Source organism: Camarhynchus parvulus, chromosome 26 (genome assembly GCF_901933205.1).
Source record: "Camarhynchus parvulus chromosome 26, STF_HiC, whole genome shotgun sequence".
Lineage (NCBI taxonomy): Eukaryota > Metazoa > Chordata > Aves > Passeriformes > Thraupidae > Camarhynchus > Camarhynchus parvulus.
In genome coordinates this window covers 4090615-4114170 of record NC_044596.1, presented here as the reverse complement: position 1 = coordinate 4114170, position 23556 = coordinate 4090615, and the positions used below count along the sequence as shown (strand labels likewise).

Sequence of the window (23556 nt, the reverse complement as noted above, 5' to 3'; positions counted from 1 at the left end):
TCGCGGCCGGGTCCTACTTTGGGGACAGCAGCTGGTGGCTTTGGGAAGGGCGAGGTGGGAGGTTTGTGTCCTGGAGATGGGAATTGCTGCCCCACAGCCACCTCAGGATGTCCCCAAGGTGTCCCCAGAGTAAGGGGGGTCTGCCCCAGTGACCCGAGAGGGCACACAGGGAAATAAACTCATCCTCTCTTCAAACTTACAGTCTCTGTATATTTTATTTTAAATAAATTTGCTTTTAATAAAAGCAGAAAAAAATAGATATATTTTTTAAATAGGTTTTTTCCTTTTTTTTTTCTTCTTCTTTTTTGGTGTTTTTTTTGTTTTGTTTTGTTTTGTTTTTTTACTTCCTTCCCCCTCTGATAAATTGGTAAAGAATCCTTTTTTTTTTTTTTTTTTTGTTGGCGGAGCTGGCGCCAACAAATCCTGCGGAGAAGAGAGAGCTCAGCACGAGCTTTATCCCGGGAAAAGGAGAGGAAAACCCAAATATAGATATATATTATAAATGTAGAATTTCCATCAAACATATATTAAGGCATGTAAATAGCAAAATAAAGGGCCAGCTTTATGAGCTAAAGGGGCTGAGGGAGGCTCAGAAGGGAGCGGGGCTCAGGGCTCCAGGGATCCTACAAGTATTGCTAAGTTGGGATTGGGATGCAGGGATGGGGGTTTGGGATGGGGCCAGGAGGGTTGGATGGGATTTGGGGCTGGGGATTTGGGATTTGGGATCCAGCTCCTGGCCCCTGCCATGCTCACATCCTTCCAGGGATTCTGCTTCTTTCCCACCCTCCGGGATGATAAAGAAAAGGGGGAATTTGCTACAGGAAATCCGAACCGCTGGAAGGGGCTGGAGAGCCGCGGGAAGGGATTTTCGGAGGGTGACAGCAGGTCCCCAGGCGACACCTCCGTCCCCAAACCCCTCCTCAGCACCGTCCCCACCCTCCAGAGGGGGTCCCTGCCGACCCCACAGCTCCGTTATCCCACCTGGCACCCCAATTCCCTGCTCTGCCCCCAGAGCTCCTGCTCCGTGCTTGGAGAGCCCTGGGAGCACCCTGGGCACCTCCGTGTCCCCCCAGTGCCACCTCCATCCGTCCTGTCCCCTCTTCCTCCAGCTGAGCCACTGCTGGTGACACAGACGGCTTCCAAAATCAGGGCCAGAGCTCAGGGAGGGGAAACGGCGCCCGAGGAGCCGAGGGGGAGCAGCCAGGTCCACTGGGAGGTGGCAGCACCATCCGTGGTGGGGACAGGCAGGTCCCCACCCCAAGAGCTCCTTCACAGGCCTTGGGGAGCTGTCCCAGGAGTCCTGTGCTCACCGTGGGGCTGGTGGCCACTGTCACAGCTGTAGAGGTGTGTCCCTGTGGCCACTGTCACAGCTGTAGAGGTGTGTCCTGGTGGCCGCTGTCACAGCTGTCCAGGTGTGTCCTGGTGGCCACTGTCATAGTTGTGTCCTGGTGGCCGCTGTCACAGCTGTCCAGGTGTGTCCCAGCTGCTGTCACAGCTGTCCAGAGCTGTCCCTATGGCCACTGCCACAGCTGTGTCCTGGTGGCCGCTGTCACAGCTGTCCGGGGTGTCCCTGTGGCCACTGACAGCCCTGGGGGCTCCTTGGGGACAATCCCAGCCCCCTGCCCGTCTCCTTGGGACGTGGCTCCCGTCGGTGCCACCTCTCCCGCTGGTGTCGCCGCCGGAGGGAGGGAAGGGGGTCCGGGAGAACCGAGGACGGTGGCGAGAGGTTCGGTGTCACCTCAGGAGGGGACTAAAACGTGGCCCCGTGGAACTTGATGGTGCCGGCAGCAGCCAGGGCTTGAGCTGGGGGTGGGGACAGGACAGAGGGGCTGAGCTGGGGGGGCTCCACCTTGTGCCCACCCCCCATGGGAAACACAGCCGGCATTTGGCTCCAAGGAGCCGGGGGAGGATGGGACCCCCCGGTTTTCATGCTGGGCCCCCCCTTTTCCCCCTTTGGCTTTGGTGGGAGGGGGTACACGGTCCATGGAGGAGCCGGGGCTGACGTGGCAGTGAGGGGATGGAGGGGATGACGTCAGAGAGAAGAGGTGCTTACGTCACAGGCTCACACCCGCATGAGGTGGCTGCTGTCGGCCCGGGGCGGCTCGGACGACAGGGGGTTGGTCGGTGGAGTCGGGGAGGCTGGGGAGGTGGGAGGGCTGGGGGTGGCGCACTGAGCTGGAAACGAGAAACGGGAGAGCGGGGTGAAGGACAGGGGACAGGGGAGGGGACAGGAGAGGGGACAGCGCAGAGGGGACAGCGAGGAGGGCAGGGGCAGGGAGGAAAGAGAAAGGAAAGGAGGGAAGCAAGCAGGCGTTGGGCAGAATCACAGCTGGCAGGACAGACAGCCACAGCTGGGCAGGATAGAGCTGCAACTGTCAGGAAAAGCAGCCCCGGCTGGGCAGAACCACAGCTGGGAAGGACAAGCAGCCATGGTTGGGCAGGACAGACAGCCATGGCTGGGCAGGATAGAGCCACAGCTGGCAGGAAAAGCAGCCACAGCTAGGTAGGACACACAGCCACAGCTGGGCAGGACAAACAGCCATGGCTGGCAGGGCAGTCACAGCTGGCAGGAAGGACAGAGTGACAGCTGGGCACAGCACGCACACGTGAGCTCCCGGCAGGGCTCCTCATGGACAAGGCACAGTGAGTCAGGTACAGGATGTCACCGTGCTCAGCTGGGCACAGCGTGCCACCAACCCCCCCCCCAGCATGAAGCGTCACCATGCACGGCCACAAGGTGCCAGCCTGTGCCACCACAATCCCTCTGGCACGGGGTGACACCGCAGTTCCCTGGGCACAGGGTGGCACAACAACCTCCCTGCCTGGGGTGCCACCGTGCTTGCTCAGCCACCTCATGCCACCTCATGCCACCTCATGCCACCCAGGCAGGCACTCCCACCCTCGTGCTGGAAGCTGTGCCCAGCTGGAACGGCTGCTCCACCCCAGGTGGGCAGCCCAGGTGTGTCGGGCGGGCCCAGGAGCTATTGGCATCACCTGTCCCGCTGTCCCAAGGCTGACCCCTGTCCTGCCCACTGTGCTGCCAAACCCACACCTGCCCTCACCCCCCTGCCCTCCTGGCACCTGGCTCTGCCAGGGATCTGCAGGGTCTGACCCTCCAAGCCCCCGTTCCTCACCCGAGAGCATCCGGCCGCGGCGCGAGGCCTCGGCAGCCAGGGCACAGGAGATCTCGATCCTCTTCTCCTGCTCCTGCAGCTGCACCTCAGGGTCCTGCGGGGTGTCCACCTCCCCCTCGCCCAGGGGGATGACGTTCTGCAGGCTGGGAATGGCACCTGGGGTCAGCACCCCCGCCAGGACCCCCGGGGTGGGGTGGGATGGGATGGGATGGGATGGGATGGGATGGGATGGGATGGGATGGGATGGGATGGGGAGAGAGGGGTGGTAGGGTCCCCTGGGATGGATGGGGAAGGGGTGGAGGTGGGTGGGTGGTCTTGGAATGGGAAGGGGTGGAGGTGGGAGGTCAGTGCCCCTCAGGGAAGGGGTGGAGATGGGTGCTCAGTGCCCCTCAGGGTGCCCAGGGGAGGGGTGCAGGTGGGTGCTCAGTGCCCCTCAGGATGACCCCTGCCATGGCTGGCATGGGCGCTACAGCCTCACCTGGATTTGGCAATGAGAGTCTTGATCCTTTCCACCTTCTTCTGCTTCTCCTTCATCTCCTCGGGGCTGAGGGGCGATTCTGGCTCCAGCTCCACGTAGCGCTCGGGGATCAGGACTTTGTCCGGCGTGGACAGCTGGGGACAGAGGGACGAGCTCCGTGGTGCCCTGTGCCGGACCCTGGGGACTCCAGCCCCCACTGCTGACCCCCAACCCCTGGCCGGACACTGCTCCGGGCTGCTGCCACCCTGGGGACGCTCGGGGACATGCCGTGCTCACCTCCTTGTTGATGTCCACGTCGTAGTGCTGCGGCTCCAGCTCCATCTTGCGCAGCCGGGCGATCTCCTCCTGCGGCGTCTCGTACACCTTGCCGGGCTCGTCGGAGCGCAGCGCGGCCTCCAGGTCCGAGATGTCCACCTCGTGGATGCTGCGGTGCCGCCGCACCTGCGACAGACACACCGCGTCCCGCTCAGCGTCCCCACGCGGTGGCGCCTTGTCGCCTGTGCCACCGCGCGGTGTCCCCGCGGGTTCGGGGACTCACCACCTTGTAGGACGAGGGGGTTTTGGTGCCGGGGGTGTCGGGCTGGGGGCCGGGCAGCGGCTGCGGGCCGGGGAGCTGCAGGCTGCGCCGCTTCTCCTTCATGGAGCCGCTCTGGTGGCGCTTCATGCGGTCGATCTGCTCCTCCACGCTCATCTTCACCTTGGTCTCGGTGGCGAACACGGCGCTCTTGGGTCTCTCCTGGGGACGAGTCACAGCCTCACGGTCACCCACTGGTGGCCGGTGACACCCTCCCAGTGCCACCCTCCTATGCCGTGAGCCGCTGGGATGTCCGTGACTCCCGGGGATGTCACTCGGGATGTCACTTGGGATGTCACTCCCTGTCAGAACTCAGCGCATCCCTCCGGGTGTCCAGAGCTGCCAAGGACCCCGCCAGGGGACTCAGAGACCCTGGCACACAGCCCAGAGCACCTGGGGATTTGATTACGACCCCTGGAGCAAGTTGCCAACTTTGTATGAGGATCTGAAAGTCACAGAGGTTTGAATAACATAATAATAAAATTATCACAGGGTGAAAATGAAGATTTTAGGATTTTTGGTATGGGGGTTGTGGGGACAAGATGGAGGAACTTGGGCATGTCCAGCCTTTCTACTTCTTCTTCTTGCTCTCCATTTTCTGCAGTGGTGTTGGCACTTTGGGATTGGTTTAGAGTAGAAGCTCACTGTCTAACACAGGTGATAGGTATTGGGGATTAAGTGTAAATATGTTATATGTAATTTGTAGTATAAAAGGACAACAGAGTGCCTGTGGCTGCCCTGCTGAGCAGATCTCGGCTGGGCAGAAAGAAAATTTTATAGATGAGAATTAATAAACAACCTCAAGACTGAAAAGTGAAGAGCTCTGACTCGTTTTTCAGCCGCGCGGGCCGAAACAGAGACAGAAACAGAGACATCCTGCACATCTCGGGGCAGCAATTATCAACAGCAACCCGAGAACTCCCAGCAGCGGGGAAGGTGCTGAATTCACCCTGGGGGTCTCCAGGAGGTGGATGGTTGTCACCCTCGTTTTTTAAGATTTTCTAAGCTTTCTGATGCTGACATTCTTGTAGTGAACTTTCTCACACACTTTCTGTAAATAACTCATTGTTTTGCGTTCCTTTATGGAGGAGGAGAAAGTTGATGGGCTGTTGGTTTGACCAGTGTCATTGGAGAGGTGGCACTGTCACCCTCCAATCCGCTGCCACTCTTGGAACACTATAAATGTTGGAGTCAGAAAATAAACTTCCCTTATTCCTTCGCCTTGAGAACAGCGGTGTGCGTTTGTGTTTTTTCGTGTCCTACAGTGACAGACGGTGACACGTGGAGCCACCCTCCTGTCCCCAGGCTGCAGCAGGGCCCCCCTCAGCCCGCCCGGCCCCCCAGCCCAGCCGTACCCGCGAGCTGAGCCCGTTGGCCAGGCCGTTCCTCCTGGGCACCGCCTCCTCCTCCGCCGGGGATTTGGTCCTGGGGGGGACGATTCCCACTGCGGGGACACCACGACACCGGGATGAGCCCTGGGGGAGCTGGGCTGGGGTCCCGGTGCCACCCCCGGCTGTCCCCAGTGCCGTACCCTTGTTGAGAGCCGCTTGTTTGTCCCCGTCGTGCTCCGGGCGGGTCTGAGGGAGCCCCTCGGGCGTGGGGCCAGCGGGGCTGGGCCGGGAGGGCTCCTTCTTGCTCTGCTCCAAGCCTGGTTTGGGCTGTGCAGGTGGGAAAAGGTCCCCAGTGAGCCCCGGTCCTGCCTGGGGCCCTGCTCTGCCTGGGGACACCTGCTGCGCTTGGGGTGACAGAGCAGGGACACACAGGTGACACCCGCTGCTCTTGGGGTGACAGACAGACCAGGGACACACAGGGGACACCTGCTGCTCTTGGGGTGACACATGGACAGGGGACACCTGCTGCTCTTGGGGTGATAGACCAGGGACACAGACAGGGCACCAGCTGCTCTTGGGGTGACAGACCAGGGACACACAGGTGACACCTGCTGCTCTGGGGGTGACAGAGCAGGGACACACGGACAGGGGACACCCGCTGCTCTTGGGGTGACAGACCAGGGACACACGGACAGCTTTGTCACTCCAGCTGCTCTTGGGGTGACAGCCAGGCCATGGTCACGCTCCATGGACACACAGACAGCAGCCCGGTGGGACAAGAGTCTCCAAAATTGTGGGGAGAGGAGCTGAGGGAGCTCTGCTCCTGTCCCTGCTGTGTCCCATCCTGTCAGGGCTGGGCACCCACTGCTGTCCCCACAGGGTGACAATCCCTCCACAGCCTGCAGGAGCTGGGGACAGGGACACCCTGTGCTGGGCTCCCACTGCACCCCGTGCCCATGGGGTCACACAGGGCCAGGAGAGCCAGCAAAGGGACATTTTTGGGGTCTCCTCTTGCATCCCATGAGAACTGCTGGGGTGACAGAGGGGTGTGACAACAGGGCCAGCAGCCTGGTGTGTCCCCCTGAATTCACCCTGGCACCCCTGGATGACACAGCCACCACTGTGCCACCTGTGCTGGTGCTGTGCTCCTTCCCAGCTCGGCACAGCCACTGCTTTTCCACGGTCACACATCCCCACCCCGGCCGTGAGGACACTCGTGTCACCTGTGTCCCCACACACGGCCGAGGTGCCACCAGGAGTTCCCAAATCCAGGTTTGCCCCGGAGCTGGGAGCTCGGAGCCTGCCAGTGCCACACGGCAACACGAAAGGACAGTGACAGAGGCAGAGCGAAGCAGAGGGGACAACCAGGGACAGCCTCCCCAGGAAGAGGAGGAGGAAGAGGAGGGGACAATCCCTGTCCTGAGTGCGCACAGGGTGTGGTGATCCTGGGGACACTGGGGGTGTGGCAGGGCAGGACACAGAGCACCAAGTGCCACCTCCACGCTGTCCCTGCACCAAGCGCCACCTCCACGCTGTCCCTGTGCCAAGTGCCACCTCCACACTGTCCCTGTGGATTTGGAGCGGGCAGCTCCAGCTCCTGCCTCATCCCAGTGCCTTCCGTGCCACGAGGAGGAGGAGGAGGAGGAGGAGGAGGAGGAAGGGACAATCCCTGTCCTGGGCGTGCACAGGGTGTGGCGACCCTGGGGACACCAGGGGTGTGGCAGGGCAGGACACAGAGGACCAAGTGCCACCTCCACACTGTCCCTGCGGATTCGGGGCAGGCAGCTCCGGCTCCTGCCTCATCCCATGCCACGAGGAGGAGGAGGAGGAGAGGAGGAGGAGGAGGAAGGGGACGGCAGGGTTCGGTACCTGTCCCCGCTTGGCCTCTCCCTGGTGCCAGGAAGGGGAGGCGGGGTAGGGCCAGAGGCGGCTCTCGCTGGGGAGCGGAGGAACGGCCGGAGGAGGCTCCAGGGGCACGTAGGACTTGGGGAGGGGAGGTCGAGGCGGGCCCGGTTCCTGGGGCGGGCGGAGCGGGAGGCGAGAGAGCAGAGAAGGAAGAGAGAGTTAGAAAAGAGAGAGAAACACGGCAGGAGAGTCCTGGAGGAGGGGATGGAGGGAGAGGAGTGACTCCAGAGGGTCCCTCTCGGTGTGCTGCTTGTTCCCTGTCACAGACGTGTTTTATGGAAAATCCTTTCTTTAGGATTTTTTCCTCCTGAGAAGCTGAGAGGCCTCAGGAACAAAATGTAAACAGTGGTTATCTGCTGCTGTGGAATGTAACAGGTGGATCTGTGATTGGTCTGACGTGGTTGTTGCTAATTAATGGCCAATCACATCCCAGCTGGCTCGGACAGAGAGTCCGAGCCACAAGCCTTTGTTATCATTCCTTCTTTTTCTATTCTTAGCTAGCCTTCTGATGAAATCCTTTCTTCTATTCTTTTACTATAGTTTTAATATAATATATATCATAAAATAATAAATCAAGCCTTCTGAAGCATGGAGTCAGTTCCTTGTCTCTTCCCTCATCCTCAGACCCCTGTGAGCACGGTCACAGCCCCCAAGGCCAGGCAGAGCTTGGGGCTGTCCGAGTGAAGGGTCCTTGGTAGCTCTGGGGGGCACTGGTGTCACCTCTGTGCAGCCAGGCGGGGCTGGGGAGACCCCAAATTGTGCCCCAAATGAACGAGCTGTGCGTGAAGGTGGCACCAGCCCTGGGTGAGGGCGCTCAGAGCGGCTCTGGTGGCACCAGGAGCTGAGCAACCCCCGTCCCTCCGGACACACAGCCCTGCAAGGACCACGGACCCCAAAGTCACCAGGTGACACCAGGACCCATCCGTGCCACCAAAACGGTGTCCCCAGGCAGAGCCACAAGGGGAGCAAGCTCCGTGCCCAGCAGCCTGCCATCCCCCCCGGTGACAAAGAGGGGACACTCAGGGTCACTGACCTCACCAGGGCCGGGCTTGGTGGGCGATCCCTGGGAGCCGGAGATGAGGGAGAAGGGGCTCAGGGGGCTGGTGAGGCTGGCAGAGCTCAGGGGGCTGGCAGGGCTGTTGGAGCTGTACGTGCCCGAGGGGCCCAGCGCCACTGCGGAGGAACGAGATAATTAAAGATAATTATAAGGTAATAATTAAGGTTTTCACCCCACTGAGCAGGAGCCCACTGGGGACATCCCCTGCGGGGCCAGCCCCCCTCACCTCTGTGCTTGGCCGTGTCGGTGCCTCGGGAGGGGTTGGTCTTCCTCAGCCCCTCCATCACGTCCTGGATCCGCCAGATCTCCCGCTGGATCTGCCGGTTGAGCATCTCGTTCTGGACGGGGGAGAGGCAGAGCTCAGAGGGGTCCTGGGCCACCGGTGACAACCCCAAACTGGGCAGAGCCCGGCCCCAAACCCAGCCACAGGAGCTGAGCAGGGCTGAACTGCCACATCCAGGATTGTGTCCTGCTGGAATCCTGGGATCTGCTCCCCAGAACCCACCGGGGCTGAACTGCCACATCCAGGGTTTTGTCCTGCTGAAATCCCTGGATCTGCTCCCCAGAACCCACCGGGGCTGGGGCAGCTGTGGGGACTCTGGGCTGCCCCCCTCGATGGCACCCAGGTGGCCACGGTGGCCAAAGCTGGACATGAGGGCTGGGCATGGAGAACCCACGGGTGGGGGGACAGGGGGATTTCATCTCCATGGGGACCGCAGGGGTGACAGGGGACATGGGCATCCAGGGACAGGGGACACACACCTGGATGTCCAGGTTCAGGGGTGGCAGGGGACACACAGACCTGGATGTCCAGGTTAAAGGTGACAGGGGATACACACACCTGGATGTCCAGGTTCAGGGGTGGCATGGGGACACACAGACCTGGATGTCCAGGTTCAGGGGTGGCACGGGGACACACACACCTGGATGTCCAGGTTCAGGGGTGGCATGGGGACACACACACCTGGATATCCAGGTTAGGGGTGGCATGGGGACACACACGCCTGGATGTCTCCCACTTGGGTGTCCAGGTTCAGAGGTGACCCTCTCACCTGGATGTCCAGGTTGAGCTGCTCCCAGAGGTCATCGTGCAGGGTGGACACCTCGCTCTCCAGGCTCTCGTACTCGGCCGTGCTGTTTGCCAGGGCCTGAGGGGACAGTGGGGGGGATCAGGGGGGTCTTTGCCACCCAGCACAGCCCCTCAAGCTGGGGAGGGGGTGGCAGCAGAGGGGACAAGCTCTGAGGTGCCCGAGAGTGACAGAGACAGAGCCAGGAGCTGAGGTGGCACCTGGAGGGTGCCAAATTCGCTTTGTCCCCAGTGAGGGGCTTTGTCCTCAGGCAGCCAAGGGAATTCCCTGCTCGTTTCCCAGCCAGGAAGGGACAAAAGGGACAAAAGTGACCTGAATCCCGCCCGTTACCGTGCTGGCCTGGGACAGCTCCACCCGGATGTTGATGAGCTGGTTCTGCAGCGATTCCTTCTTGTGCAGCAGCTTCTCCGGGTAGGCAGGCTGGCTCCCGAACATCTCCAGCTCCTGGTGGGTCCCCATCAGGGCACTCTCCAGGCTCTCCTGTGGGGACACACGGAGCCACGAGGTCCTGGCTGCTCAGTAACACGCCAGGAGTCTCCCCCAGCTCAGAAATGTCCCCAAACTGTGGCTGCCACATCCCTGGAAGAGTCCGAAGCCAGGTTGGAGAACCTGGGATAGAGGTCCAGGGGTGGAACGAGAGGTTTTTAATGTCCCTTCAAGCCAGGGGTGGCAGGGGACATGCTCATCTGGTTCAGGGGTGACAGGGGGACACTCTGACCTGGATCAGGGGTGACAGGTGACATACACACCTGGATGTCCAAGTTAAAGATGACAGGGGACACACTCACACCTGGATGTCCAGGTTCAGGGGTGGCAGGGGACACACACACACCTGGATGTCCAGGTTAAAGGTGACAGGGGACACTCACACCTGGACGTCCAGGTTCAACCCACACCCTCCCATGGTGACATCCCTTCCTCACCACGCAGGTGCCACCACCAGGTCCCCACGTGGCCACCTGAGGTGCCACCAGGTACCTTCTCAGCGCGGAGCTGCTGCACCAGCCTCTCCTGCTCCCGCAGCACCTTGTTCTGCTCGCAGAGCTTCCCCAGCAGCTTCTGTGGCAGGGAAGAAAAGAAAGGGGGCAGAGGATGAGGATCCCACTGGGATGCAGCCAGGACTGATGGGATTTATGGGATTTATGGGATTTATGGCCTTGGGGGGGTTTCCAAACTCCTGCTGTCATTGCAGGGACTTTGGGGTGACGTGGGACAAACTGGGAGATGGGGATAGACTGAAACTCAGGAAGATTTATCCCTGAGGGGCACAAAGTGACCGGCCTGCGGGGACAGGGGACACAGAGAGGGCACAGGACCGGCTCTTACATCGGTGTCCTGCTCGCTGATCTTGTAGGGCTGCAGGGTGTCCCTGTAGGGCTCCGGGAACGGCGTCACCTGCAAGCAGAGCACGGGCTGAGTGCGACGCTCCGTGGGATGCCCAGGGAAGGGGGGGCAGCTCCCGGCCCCCTCTGCCCTCCCTGGCGAGCCGGGAAAAGGAGGCAATGGATGCTCCCCATCAATCGCTAGTCGCTGGGATGAAGCCACAACCTGTCCCTGCCCATTCCCAGCGGGAACGATGCAGGGAAAAGCTCCGCGCAAGGAGTTTTGAGGAGCTGCCTCGTGAATCATTAACCAGCACCATTCCAGCGGCGGGGAAAACAAAGGCAGCGAGATTGAGCTGTAATTCCACCTCGGCAGAGTGGGAGCACCGATAAAGTAGCAGCAGGGCCTGTTTACCCCCGCCCGGCTCCTCCGTGAGTCATTTTCCTTTCCTGGAAATCTCAATTACTAATGGGACCTTCGGCAATTAACTGCCTCGAGGAGCCGGAGATGAAAGGCAGCAGATAGGCAGGAGGGGATGGTTATTGCTAGAAAGCGGAGAGGGCGCTTTGGAGCCATTGAAAGCTCCGGGATGATGCAAATGGATCCGGATCTGGGAAATGCCCGCGGGGCTGGAGGCAGAGCCGGCCGGATCGGGATGATCGGCCTCCGGGCAGGGAGCCCGGCCAGCCGGAGGAGCATCCCGAGAGCTCCGGATTCACCCTCCAGCACATCCCTGCTGGCAGCAGATGCAAACAGGCGCCGTTTTTGCTGGAAAATCCCATCCAGGAAGCGCCCAGGGCAGCACAACCCGGGGTGGGTGGCACCGAGGGGGGCTCAAGCCGTGTGACATTACAGGGATGTCCCAGCGCTGGGGACAGAAGGAGCCTCCGGTAGGGGAGAAAGGCCGTTCATTGTCCCTATTTCAGGAATTATTCCGCTGGTTTGAGAGCTGCATTCCTGTCACCCCACGACTTCTCCATGAGAAACAAGGACGAGCCAAGCCCTGCGTGTCCGGGGGTGGCTCTGTCCGAGAGTCCCTGGGGCTGGCTCTGTCCCCCAGGGTCCTTGGGGCACCTCCGTCCCCAAGAGTCCCCCAGACAGCTCTGTCCGAGAATCCTGGGGGCATCTCCATCCCCAAGGGTCCCCGGGGCATCTCCGTCCCCACGGGTCCCCGAGGGCAGCTCCGTGCCCACCTCGCGCTGCCCGCACGAGGATTTGCCGGCTTGGAATGGCTCATGGATGGATTAGCAAAGCCTGGGATGGAGCAGCGCCTCCCCCGAGAGCAGCGAGAGCGGGATGTGCCGGATGCCGCGGCTGCTGCGTGAGTGGCGATGGCAGGAGGTGACCCCGGGTGGCAGGAGGTGACCCCGGGTGGCCGCCAGGCACGAGCCATGCCGGAGCCTTACTTGCATGTAGAGCTGGGCCCTAGGGGAGGAGGTCTCCACCATCCTGTTCACCATAGTGATGAGGGTCTCGCTCTCGCTCATCTGCGGCACACAGGGAAGGAAAGGGCACAGGTCAGCGGGGACACGCGCCTGTGCCAGCGGTCACCGGTCCAGGAGCCCTCAGGATGCAAAATGCCACCTCCAGAGATGGCCCAGGGGCTCCAGCTGTGGTCTCGCCCTCCTGTTGCTCCTTTTAGCGTGCTTTTTTGGGGGAAAACACGGATAAAACAGAGCCAGCTCGGAGCAGATGGCACAGATGGATACGAGCTTGGACACGGACGGCAGCGGCGTGGCCCGGCACACAGACGGACACACGGACAGGTCCTGGCACTCCCCCATGGCTTCATGTTCAATCAGGGCTGGCACAGCCCTGCTGGGTGCTGGGGAGGTGACTGACAGCTGGGGTTGGGGACAGCAGCGTCCCCGTTTCCAGGTGGCGCTGGGAATGGCACATCCCTGCTGCCGGGCACGGTCTGTGCCACTCCACGGGGACAGGACTGTCCCCAAGCAGCGCTGCACGGCTCCCTACGTGCCAGGTGACAAAGCCACTCAAGTCACCAGCACGGGAGCTCACGCCAGAGCCCCCAGCTCTGAGCAGGACATTCCAGGGAAGCCCTGGGACAGCCAAAATCCCAAAGGTGACAACACTTTGTCACCAAAGCGGCACCCAAACCCTGCTGGCAGGGGAGCCGTGGGCGAGGAAGGAGAGAGCAAAGAGAGCAGGAGGATGTTTGAAAAGAGGCCCCTGGCAGCGTCACTCCGAGTTAACCTCTCCAGAGCCCGCTGCGAGAGGAGGAGGAGGAGATGCCAAACCTTTTTAGGGAGCGTTTTAAAGAGCCTTGGAGAGGCTGCGGCACTGCCGGCGGCTGCGAGGGAGCTTTTATTGCAGCGGGAGCTCCTGGCCCCGCTCCAAGGCGGACACAGATCCCGGCCATGGGGAGATTTGCAGCCAAACGGGATCGTGCCACCCTGGCTGCAGCTCCTGTGCCCGGCTGAGGCTTCAGACGCTGCCTGGATGCATCACTGGGGGCTCTCCTGGATGGATCCCCCTCCCCACACTCCTGGCATGGAGTCAGTGCAGATTTCCTCCAAAAATCGCTGGCAGAATCAGCGTTTTCCTCCAAAAACACCATACAAAATCATGGTTTTCCTTACAGGGTTTTCCTCAATAAATCTCTGGCAGAATCAGGGTTTTTCTCCAAAAACACCATACAAAATCATGGTTTTCCTTACAGGGTTTTCCCTCAAAAAAACCCGGGCAAAATCAGGGTTTTCCTCAAAAACCACTGGCAAAATCAAGGTTTCCTCCAGAAACCACAGGCAAAACCAGAGTTTTCCTCCAAAAACTACCATTACTGACAAATTCAGGATTTTCCTCCAAAAACTACCATTACTGACAAATCCAGGATTTTCCTCCAAAACCTCTGGCAAAATCACAGTTTTCCTCCAAGGTTCTGCTCCAAAAACTCCATTCAAAATCAAATTTTTTTCCTCCATGGTTTTCCTCCAAAAACCCCATTCAAAATCAGGGTTTTCCTCCAAAAACCTCTCCAGAACCACCTGAGCACTGCTGGCTTTTGGTGCCCACCTTCACCAAACCTTTCACCCCTTAGGGGCCACCACATCACCACGGCCACGGTCCCCACAGGTCACCTGCCACCCGTGGCACAGGGGACACCAGCACCAACCTGGGGGCTTCCAGAGCTGCTGCACCCCCTGAGCTCCAGGACAGCGCCCAGAAATGCTGGAATGTGCCCCAAAACTGCCCCCAAAATACCACACAGAGGCACTGCCAGAGGTTGGGGGAGCGAATTTTCTGCCGAGCAATGAGCGGCCCTACGGATGCAGAGGATGGAAGAAGCCAAACTAGAAAACAAAAAGAGACAACTGGTGCTGCTGGGATGCTGCTGGGATGCCAGTGAGGATGGATGGCAGCAGGGGACAGGGACACAGGGCACACGGGAGGGGACGGGAAGCAGCCGGTGAGGTGAGGCTGGCAGCCAGCTCCGCCTACCTGCTGGTCCAAATATTCTAGGTTTCTTTGCAACTGAAGGTCTAAAAGTTCATCCTACCAGGAGCCAGCAGGCAAGAAACGAGCAGCAAAACACATAAAAGAAGAAGCAAAGCGGTTAGGGGGGAGCCTATGGAATGGCCCCCGGGCCGGGAATGCTGCCGGGAATGCTGCCGGGAATGTGCCCTGCAGACCCTCGGGCAGCGGATTTCTTATTTATCTTTTTATTTCTAGGGAGACCCTGCCTCCGGCTGCAGGGATGGATGGGCGGCATGGGTGGGCTGTGGTGAAGTTCAGGCTTCTCCCTCCTCGAGCGGTCCCGTCCCAGGGTTTTGGGATCTGTGGGGACCTCCCGGTGTCACCCCCCAGCTCCGGGAGGGGACGCGAGGCAGGAGAACAAAGCAGCTGTGGCCAGATGTGAGGAAGCAGAGCGGGAGAGGTTTTGGGGAGTGCTGGACACAGCCAGGCACCACCCTGGGGGTCCCAGTGTGTCCCACTGCTACAGAGGGACCTTCCCACGTGGATTCCTTTGGGAATGGCCGGGAGGGAGCGGAGACGCCAATGAAAGGCCCAGCTCTGCCCCTGGAGTGTGCTGGTTCCTCCTTGGCCACCTGAGTGAGGACCCCCCCAAACTGCCCCATGTCCCCAGGGTGGGGTCAGTGCCCCCCGTCACAGGGTCACCCCCAGGGGACAGCAGGTACGTACCATTTTGTCGTGGATGGTGGGGGATGCCGGGAAGTGGTACGGGTACACCCCGGCCGCGACGGGCCGCCTGTCACCCAGGTAATCGTACTGTGGAGAGAGGGGAGCCCAAAATCAGGGACACGGAACACAAGGAGAAAGCACAGGACAGGGCAGGAGAGGGACAGGGACAGCGCTCCCTGCTTGGGAGCACATCTTGGGCTCCCAAAACTTTTCCTCCAAAAACTACTGTCAAATCCGGGATTTTCCCCCAAAACCCCGGGGCAAAATCAGGGTTTTCCTCCAAGGTTTTCCTCCAAAAACCACTGGCAAAATCAGGGGTTTCCTCTAAAAACTCCACATCATTTCCTCTAAAAACACCACATCCCATTGATCCCATCCAATGGATCCCATCCCATCCCATGGATCCCATCCCATTCTATTGATCCCATCCCATCCCATGGACCCCATCCCATCCCATCCCATCCCATTCTATTGATCCCATCCCATCCCATGGACCCCATCCCATGGATGCCATCCCATCCCATCCCATGGATCCCATTCAATCCCATCCCATGGATCCCATCCCATCCCATCCCATGGATCCCATCCCATCCCATCCCATGGACCCCATCCCATTCCATCCCATGGATCCCATCCCATTCCATCCCACGGATCCCATCCCATCCAACAAACACAACCAGGGAACCTTTTCAGGACATCAACAAAGACCCCAAACCCCCCCTCTGCCCCAACTCACGAGCTCAGTGTCACTTTGCAGCCAGGCTGTCCCCACAGAGGGGACACAGCCGCGACACAGCCACACCCCTGCCCCACCTCCCCACCCCACCCCGCCAGGTGCCCACCTTGGGCGAGCTGATGGACCTGCGCATCACGAAAGTGGCGGGGTCGGCGTAAATCTCATCCCCGCGGGGCGGCAGCCGCTCGAAGCGGGCGCTGGGCGAGCGCACGGGCGAGTAAACCCTGGCGCGGCCGTAGGAGCCCTGGCTGGGCGAGCGCGGCACCGAGCGCGAGCGCGGCTGCAGCGACATCCTCCGCAGCGAGCCCGAGGCCGCGTCCACCTCGTCCAGGTAGCTGGGCGGCCTGGAGGGCGCCGGCAGCCACAGCGGGACGTCCTGGCGGCCGAAGGCGGGGTGGAAGGGACCCCCGTTGCGGAAGGAGTGGCGTTTGTCCTCCAGCGCCCACGGGGGGCTGACGCGGTCGAAGGCGGGCATGGAGCAGATGCTGTCGGGGCGCACGCCCGGCGGATAGTACTGGTACTCCTCGGGGTATTGTGGTGAGTAGGGCGAGTAGTAATCGGGCACCCGGCGGGACACGGGGTAAAACCTGGTGGGGCTGGAGAGGGGGAGAGAGAGGTGAGAGCCGGGCTGGTGGTGGGCACTGCCTGGGGTGGGCAAGGACAGCCCAAGAGGAGGTGGTTTGGACAGCGGGAATGCTGGATGGGTGGCATTTGTCCTGCCAGGGGTTCAGTGCTTGTGGAATTCGTCCTGCCAGGGGCTCTGTGGGAGCTTCCCCCCATGGAATTCCTCCTTTCTGGGGTCTGGTGTTGGTCTCTTCTTCTTGTATCCCTCCTGCAGGGACACTGAGGTGGCTCCCTCATCCCAGAGATCCTCTGGTGGTTCCCTGTTGTATCCATCCTCCAAAGCACCCTGTGGTGGCTTCCCCATCCTGGCCTCTCTCCTCCCAGGGACACCCCTCTCCAACCCACCCCTTTTTGAGATGTCCCACACCCAGCTCTGAGCTGGCACGGGGAGAGAAAATAAAAATGAGAGAAAACCGAGATTTTCTAACCCCCAGGAGGCCACAAAGCAGACGGGAAGGGGCAGAACATTCCCAGAGGGACCAACCCCGGAGCATAGGATCACCCTGGCGCACCTGCGCAGCTCCTCGGTGGGTGCGGTGGCGCGGCGCGAGTTCACCCACTGCTGCAGCTGCGTCATGGAGCTCTTGCGCTGGGCCACCTTCTCGGGGTGGGACCTGGGGGTGACGCCGCGGCGCTGGGCCCCGCTGTCACCGTCACCCGCCGGGGGGAAGGCGGTGCTGCCGGGCCGGCTGGGCGAGGGGTACGGCCACCCGTTGGGCTGAGCCGGCCGCTCGGCGCTCGCCGGCCCCCGCGGCCCCTCGGGGTAGGGACTGCCCGGCTCCGAGGGCGGCTCCTGCCCGACCAGGCCGTTGGCTTTGGCCAGAGGCTCCTTCTTGCCGTCCGCCCGCTCCGACGGCTTCCGCTCCATCTTCTCCGAGCCGCGGCCGTCGCCCTCCCCGCGGGTCTTGGCGTCGGGCTCGGCCTTGGGGTGCTCGCGGTGGGCGGCGTTGCAGTGATGGTGGTGGTGGTGCTTGCTTGGGGGGATGTTCTCTGAGTCCGGCTTCTCGTGCCTGGGGGTGCCGAGACACCACAGAGGGGTCACCAAGGCCTGGCAGTGCCCCTGGCGTGGCTGGAAATGCCCTGTCCTTCCCTGAGCCTTGCGGGGTCACTACTTCTCCAATTCCCTTCTCCAGTGTCCCTCACGCCCCCAGAATGTCCCCAGGCATGGAGGGCACCATGTCCCCTGGAGGGCTGGGCAGTGCGGTGGCACTGGGCGAGGACAACACCGTGTCCCCAGGAGATCTGGGCAGTGCGGTGGCACTGGGCACTGACCTCTGGGTCAAGGGGTGGCCAGCAATGCCCTGTCTTTCTGGGGTCACTGCTCCCCCAGTTCCCTTCTCCAGAGTGTTTCTTACACCCCAAAATGTCCCCAGGCAAGGACAGCACCGTGTCCCCAGAAGGGCTGGGCAGTGCGGTGGCACTGGACAAGGACAGCGCCGTGTCCCCAGGAGGGCTGGGCACTGCTCTGGCACTGACCTCTGGCTCGGCGGGATCTGCACGCGGGCGGCCTCGCCCATGGCCTGGATCCAGGACTCCTGCTCCTCCGTGTTCTCGGCGCTGAAGAAGTAGGTGCGGATGCCGGCGTGCTCGGCCTGGGGAGGAGACAGGGGCTGCCCGTTACCCGCCGGCAGCTCCTGCACCCAGCACACCGTCACCTGTGGGGAGGGAGACACAGGCAGGGGGTGAGAGCTCCGCTTCCAGCCTGGCGCCCCATCCCGCTGCTCCAGCAGCGCTCCTTCCCCTCCGTGTGCGGGGGCAAAGCTCTGCAGGCCCCTCGCAGTGGGGTTTTGTACCCCTTGGAGTCACTCACAGGGGTTTTTTGGGATCAACCCCCACCCTCCAAGAGGAGCAGCACCCCAATACTGGATGGCAAAGGGGCCCAGCAAGAGCAGCAGCACCGGAGGAGCATCGTCCATGCAGGGTGAGGGGGAAGGTGGTTTCTCGGCCCAGGAAATATTTTGGGAGGAAAAGGTTCAGTTTTGATCCAAGATGTTGGTGCCTGTTCTCCGCCCAGAATGTGCTGGAAGGAGCCTTTATTTGAGAGAGCCTTTCTGAAGCTTCCACCTTCCCCCTGTGGAAAGGGGTGGGGGAAAGCGAGGAGGAAGAAAAGGGAGGAAGCGGAGTTCTCCTCCTGAAAGGATTTCAAGGGTTCAATCTCTTAAAAAAAAAAAATAACAAAATAACTAAAACAAAAAAATTAAGTCTGATTAAACCCCTCCCTCGGGTTTCCATCCTCCCCAGAGCATGCAGCCACCGTGCCCAGCTGGGGTCACCTCCTGAGCCCCCCCATGCACTTCTGGAAGCTCTGCAGGCAGAGGAAGAGGGGAAATTGAAGGGATCCATCCCTGGGATTAGCGGGAGCGGGGAGCAGAGCGAGCCCAGGGTCCCTCAGCCTCTGCATGCACCACAAACACGAGAAGGTGGAACACTACCTAGGTGGTGGTGGCTGGGTGCTGGTGTGGTGGTGGCACCAAGAAACCCCTCCTGTCCTGGCATCCTCACCCGCCGAGGGAGGAGGAGGAGGAGGAGGAAACACAGACACGGGGTCAGTGGGAGCAGGGTGGGAACCCCTCTGCCCTTCCCTGGACAAAACTGTTCTCCCAAACCCTGGAGCTGCAGAGTTCGGGGTGTGGGCAGCAGCTTTGAGAGGTTTTCCCTCGTCAGTGCCAGGCAGCAGGGATTTCACAGAATCGTGGAATTAGCGAGGCTGGAAAATCCCCGTGGGATCATCGAGTCCCAGCTGTGCCCGATCCCCACCCTGAGCACTCAGTGCCACCTCCAGGTGCCACCTCCAGGGATGGGCACTCCAAACCCCCCTGGGCAGCCCCTTCCAGCCCTTTCCATGAGGAAATTCCTGCTGATGTCCAACCTGAGCCTCCCCAGCCCAGCCTGAGGCCGTTCCCTCTCCTCCTGTCCCTGTTCCCTGGGATAAGATCCCAAATCCCCCCGGCTGTGCCCTCCTGGCAGGGAGTTGTGCAGAGCCAGAAATTCCCCCTGAGCCTCCTTTGCTCCAGGCTGAGCCCCTGCCCAGCTCCCTCAGGACTCTCCAAACCCTTCCCTGGACACCCTCAGGTCACAGAAGGTGACACCAGTGTGGGCACAGGCACAGGACAGACCCCATGCCATCCCTCCCCACTAAACCCCACTCAGCTGTGCCTAAATTCAGGTTTAAGAGGGGGCAGCTCCACAAATCCCTCCCTTAGACTGGGAAAAACTCGGGAATGTCCTGTGGGGAGCCCAGCCCTGGCTCTGGACATGGGGAGGGCACACTGGGGTCAACAAGGGAGTGTCACAGTGACCCATGACCGCCAGCAGCTGGGCTGGGGACGGTGTCTGGTGATGCCAAAGGTGCCCAGCGGTGCCAAAAAGCGCCAGGGAAGCTCAGACCCTGCCAGGGATGGATGTGGGGGAGCAGCAGCTGCCATCACCTCTCCCTGCTCCCCTCTCCAGCCCCACAGCAGGCACTGGTGGCACCTGCCAGGCAAGCGGCTCAAACGGGGCTGGAATTGGGGACAGCTCTGAGCCCGGCTCGGGGGGCAGCAGCCGCAGTGGAGAGGGGAAAGCAGGGCAGGGAGAGGGGTGGGAGCACCCAGCAGGGCCCTGCAGAGGGGTGGTGACCTTGGGGACACTGCTGTGTCCCAGATCCAACCCACGGGGGGGGGGTCACCGCGGCGTGCTCCATGCCCCATCACCGAGAAAGCCACCAGAGAGAGCAGCGGGGACCCTGCCAGCATCGCCAATGCCACGCCGGTGCCACGCCAGTGCCACGCTGTCCCCTGCACGCCCCGGCAGGGGCACTGACCTTGAACGTGTGCTTCCTGCTGATGTTGTCCGAGGGCTGCACGGCGGCCACGCGGAAGCTGAGCAGGGGGATGCTGCCCAGGATGTTCTCCTCCTTCTCGTCTGGGGAGGGCAAACCCTGGGGTTACACCCACGGAGGGACCCCCGGCACAGCCCCCTCCCCATGCCCCGGCTCCGTCCCACCTGTGGGATCGGCTCCCCGCCTGTTGCTGCTCCCGCAGCTGTGCCAGGCTCACAAACAACCTCCTCAATTATTGATGCGAGCCCGGGAGCTGCCAGGGAGGCGGGGAAAGCTCCAGATTAACCCCTGGGCGCGGCAAACACCGGGAAAAATAGGGAGGAGCGCGGAAAGAGCCGGGGGACTTTGTGCCGGTGGCCCTGGGGCACGCCGGGGGTGGCCACGGGCTCGGCGGTGGCCGTACCTTTGTAGTAGAAGAGGCAGCGATCCACCAGCACGAACCAGCGCTTGTTCCACTGCTTCACCCCCGAGCTGGCCTGCGGGAGAGGGGCGGTGAGAGCGAGCCGGGGGTTCCCGGGGCTCTGCGGGGCCGGGAGGGTTGGCACGGGGGGGTACCTGCTTGTAGAGCCACCCGCTCTTGGTGACAGCGGCGTTGGGGTTCCTCTTCATGGAGTTGGAGCGCTTCCCGAAGGCGATGCCCTTGCGGGATGAGCGCGGAGCCTGCACAGGGGGACAGGAGATGCTCAGTGCCCGGGCTGGGCTCCCTGAGTCCCTGTCCGAGCTGGTGACAGCCGTGTCAGCACCCCGGGCACTTACCCGGCCTCCGGGGCGCTCCGGGGGCACCTCGGCCACCATGGCGTGGTTGGGGGGCTCGCTGGGGACGGTGGCCGGCCGCTTGCTGCCCGCCTTGCTGGACATGTCCGAGCTGTGTCTGTGACACGGGAGAGGGCAATCAGCGGTTCTGTGCTCCTGCACACCCTGCTGGGGTCATCCCCACAGCGTTCCCAGCCCTCCCTGGCTCCCCCAGCATTCCCAACCTTCCCTGGGTCTCCCAATGTTCCATGGCCCAGCCCAGCCCAGCCCTCCCTGGCTCTCCCAGCGTTCCCAGCCCTCCCTGGCTCGCCCTGCCCAGCCCAGCCTTTCCTGATTCCCCCAGCCCAGCCCTCCCTGGTTCCCCCAGTGTTCCCAACCCTCCCTGGCTCCCCCAGCCCAAGGGGACTGGGAGCCGACCTACTTTGGCAAGTCAAGCCTTGAGGTGTCCTCGGGGGCCTGTCCCGTCACTGGGTGCAGGAAGGTGTTCCGCCTTTCATTGTGGCTGTGGGGACAGCGATGGGGTGGGTGTTAGGGGTCCCCATGTCCCTCACGTTGTCCCTGTGTCACCCACAAAGTCCCTTTGGTGCCACGTTTGCTGCGCTGTTTGTTCCGTGCCAACACCGGGGCTGGCACCGGGGCTGGCATCCCCTGCCCTGCCCCAAGCACGCCGCTAATCCCAGATTTAGGATACTTCACAGCATTATGGAATGGTTTAGGTTGGAAAGGCCTCTGAGATCACCGAGCCCCACCATAAACCAAGCACCAAACGTGTCCCCAAGTGCCACATCCGCTGCATGGGACACTCCCAGGGGTGGCAAATGGAGCCCAAGCCCCCTTGGCTGCCCCCTCCTGTCAGGGTCCCCCCTGAGCCTCCTTTTCTCCAGGCTGAGCCCCTTTCCCAGCTCCCTCGGCCACTCCAGCCCTTCCTCAGCTCCGTCCCCTTCCCTGGGCACTCAAAGATTTCATTCAAGTGCCAAAATCAGCGCTGTGGTGGCCGAGCTGCCCCTCCTGCTGCTGTCACATCCCAGCTGTCACCACTGGCCACACTCACAACTCGCTGCAGCAGCAGCAGCAGCCGTGGCCCATCCAGGGCTGTGCCTGCAGCCGTGTCCCCAATGTCACCTCCTCCCCTGGCTGCTCTCAGAGCCATTTCCAAAGCACATCAAGGCTTTGAGTGGGGTCACCTGGGCACGGGGGCTGGGCCACAAACACCAGCCCAGGACCCCTCAGACCCCAAACACCAGCCTAGGATCCCTCTGACCCCAAAAACCACCCCAGAGCCCCTCAGACCCCCAAACACCAGCCTGGGATTCCCCACACAATCTGTTCTGCTTCCCTGGCACTGGGTGCAGCTGTGGGGATCCCTGGCAGTGCCAGCAGCGGTGCCACACGGCTGTCCCAGGCTCAGCTGGCACCTTGTGCCACATCCCTGCCCCATCCCACTGCCCAGACCCCCCTCTCACGCCGCTTCCTGGGGTGCCCAGGGGGAAAGGATGAGGTTCAGGGATTTCACACCAGATCCCATCCCCTCCTTCCCAAACCCGCCGGGCACCGGGACACGGTGCCACCCCTGTGCCAGCAGCCCCAGGATGCCACCAACTCCTCCTGCCCGTCAGGAAAACGGGGCAAGTTTGAGCAAAAAAACGCTGCTGCCAAGACCATGCCATCCTTGCTCTGGAGCTATTCACCACTGATACCCCAAAAAGTGCTGCTACCCCTTGCAGCCCCCACCCCCTGCCAGGCTCCTGACCCCCCTCCGGGGGCACCTTAAAAACCCGGGGGATGTGGGTGCACCCCATGCTTGGGGGGGTTCGCTCTCCTGGTCGGACCAGAGCCGCCCCCAGTGCCCGGCCCGCGCTCCAGCACTGCCCGGGCGGTTCTGCCCCAGGGCTGGAGCCGCTCCCGGCGCCGTTCTGCCCCCGGCGGTGCCTTCGGAGGGGTTCAAACGCCGGGAACTGGGGCAGGTGCCATCCCCGCAGTGACGCTGCCGCGCGGGGAGGGTGCAGCGCTGAGAGAGCAGCACCCCAAAAACCCGGGCGTGGGAAGTGGGCACTGCCAGCACCCCCCAGCCCCACGCTGCGTGTCCCCCCATCCCTGCAGGTCCCTGAACCCCACGCTGCGTGTCCCCCAATCCCAGCAGGTCCCTGAACCCCACGCTGGGTGTCCCCCCAATCCCGGTCCCTGAACTCCCCCCGCGGACAGGACACCCCCATTTCGCAGCCCCCTCGGCTCCCCGTGGCACCCACCGCGCTGCTTCCCCCCACCCCAAACCTCCCCGCGCCCCCAGCCCCCGGGATGAGCCGAAAGCTGCGCAAAGCAGCGCCCGGCGGCTGCTCCCGGGGCTGCCCCCGCTGCCGAACCTCGCCAGTGCCCATCGCCTCCCAGCACTGCAATGCAGCAGCCACTGCCCGGATCCACTGCCCGGGCCGGGGGTCCCGCCCCGCCGGTTCCCCGCGGATCCCCTCGGACCCCCCCAGCCCCCTGCGGGCTCCTACCTCACCCTCCGGTCCGCCCGGAACTTCAGCATGGTCCCGGGGGCCCGCCCGGCTCAGCGCCCGCTCCCGGCTCCGGG

At 62.0% G+C, this 23556-nt stretch overlaps 1 protein-coding gene across 3 annotated transcripts in view; it reads right to left on the bottom strand.

Moving 5' to 3' along the window:
- Window positions 1-429: 429 nt before the first annotated feature.
- The window catches only part of PLEKHA6 (pleckstrin homology domain containing A6), a 51370-nt gene continuing 28243 nt past the window's right edge, over window positions 430-23556 (bottom strand). For all 3 annotated transcript variants that reach the window (XM_030965673.1, XM_030965674.1, XM_030965675.1), the window contains exons 2-25: window positions 21406-21486; window positions 20988-21102; window positions 20787-20891; window positions 20635-20707; window positions 20214-20314; window positions 17888-18066; window positions 16924-17421; window positions 15894-16383; window positions 15052-15138; window positions 10894-10962; window positions 10546-10626; window positions 9898-10047; window positions 9532-9627; window positions 8706-8817; window positions 8456-8595; window positions 7387-7533; window positions 5718-5844; window positions 5542-5630; window positions 4151-4348; window positions 3889-4053; window positions 3613-3746; window positions 3135-3277; window positions 2054-2175; window positions 430-1803 (exon numbers count right to left, since the gene is read on the bottom strand). In XM_030965673.1, the coding sequence (XP_030821533.1) occupies window positions 2063-2175; window positions 3135-3277; window positions 3613-3746; window positions 3889-4053; window positions 4151-4348; window positions 5542-5630; window positions 5718-5844; window positions 7387-7533; window positions 8456-8595; window positions 8706-8817; window positions 9532-9627; window positions 9898-10047; window positions 10546-10626; window positions 10894-10962; window positions 15052-15138; window positions 15894-16383; window positions 16924-17421; window positions 17888-18066; window positions 20214-20314; window positions 20635-20707; window positions 20787-20891; window positions 20988-21102; window positions 21406-21486 (3493 nt within the window). In that variant the 3' untranslated portion in view covers window positions 430-1803; window positions 2054-2062. The remainder of the gene's footprint in view (window positions 1804-2053; window positions 2176-3134; window positions 3278-3612; window positions 3747-3888; window positions 4054-4150; window positions 4349-5541; window positions 5631-5717; window positions 5845-7386; window positions 7534-8455; window positions 8596-8705; window positions 8818-9531; window positions 9628-9897; window positions 10048-10545; window positions 10627-10893; window positions 10963-15051; window positions 15139-15893; window positions 16384-16923; window positions 17422-17887; window positions 18067-20213; window positions 20315-20634; window positions 20708-20786; window positions 20892-20987; window positions 21103-21405; window positions 21487-23556) is intronic.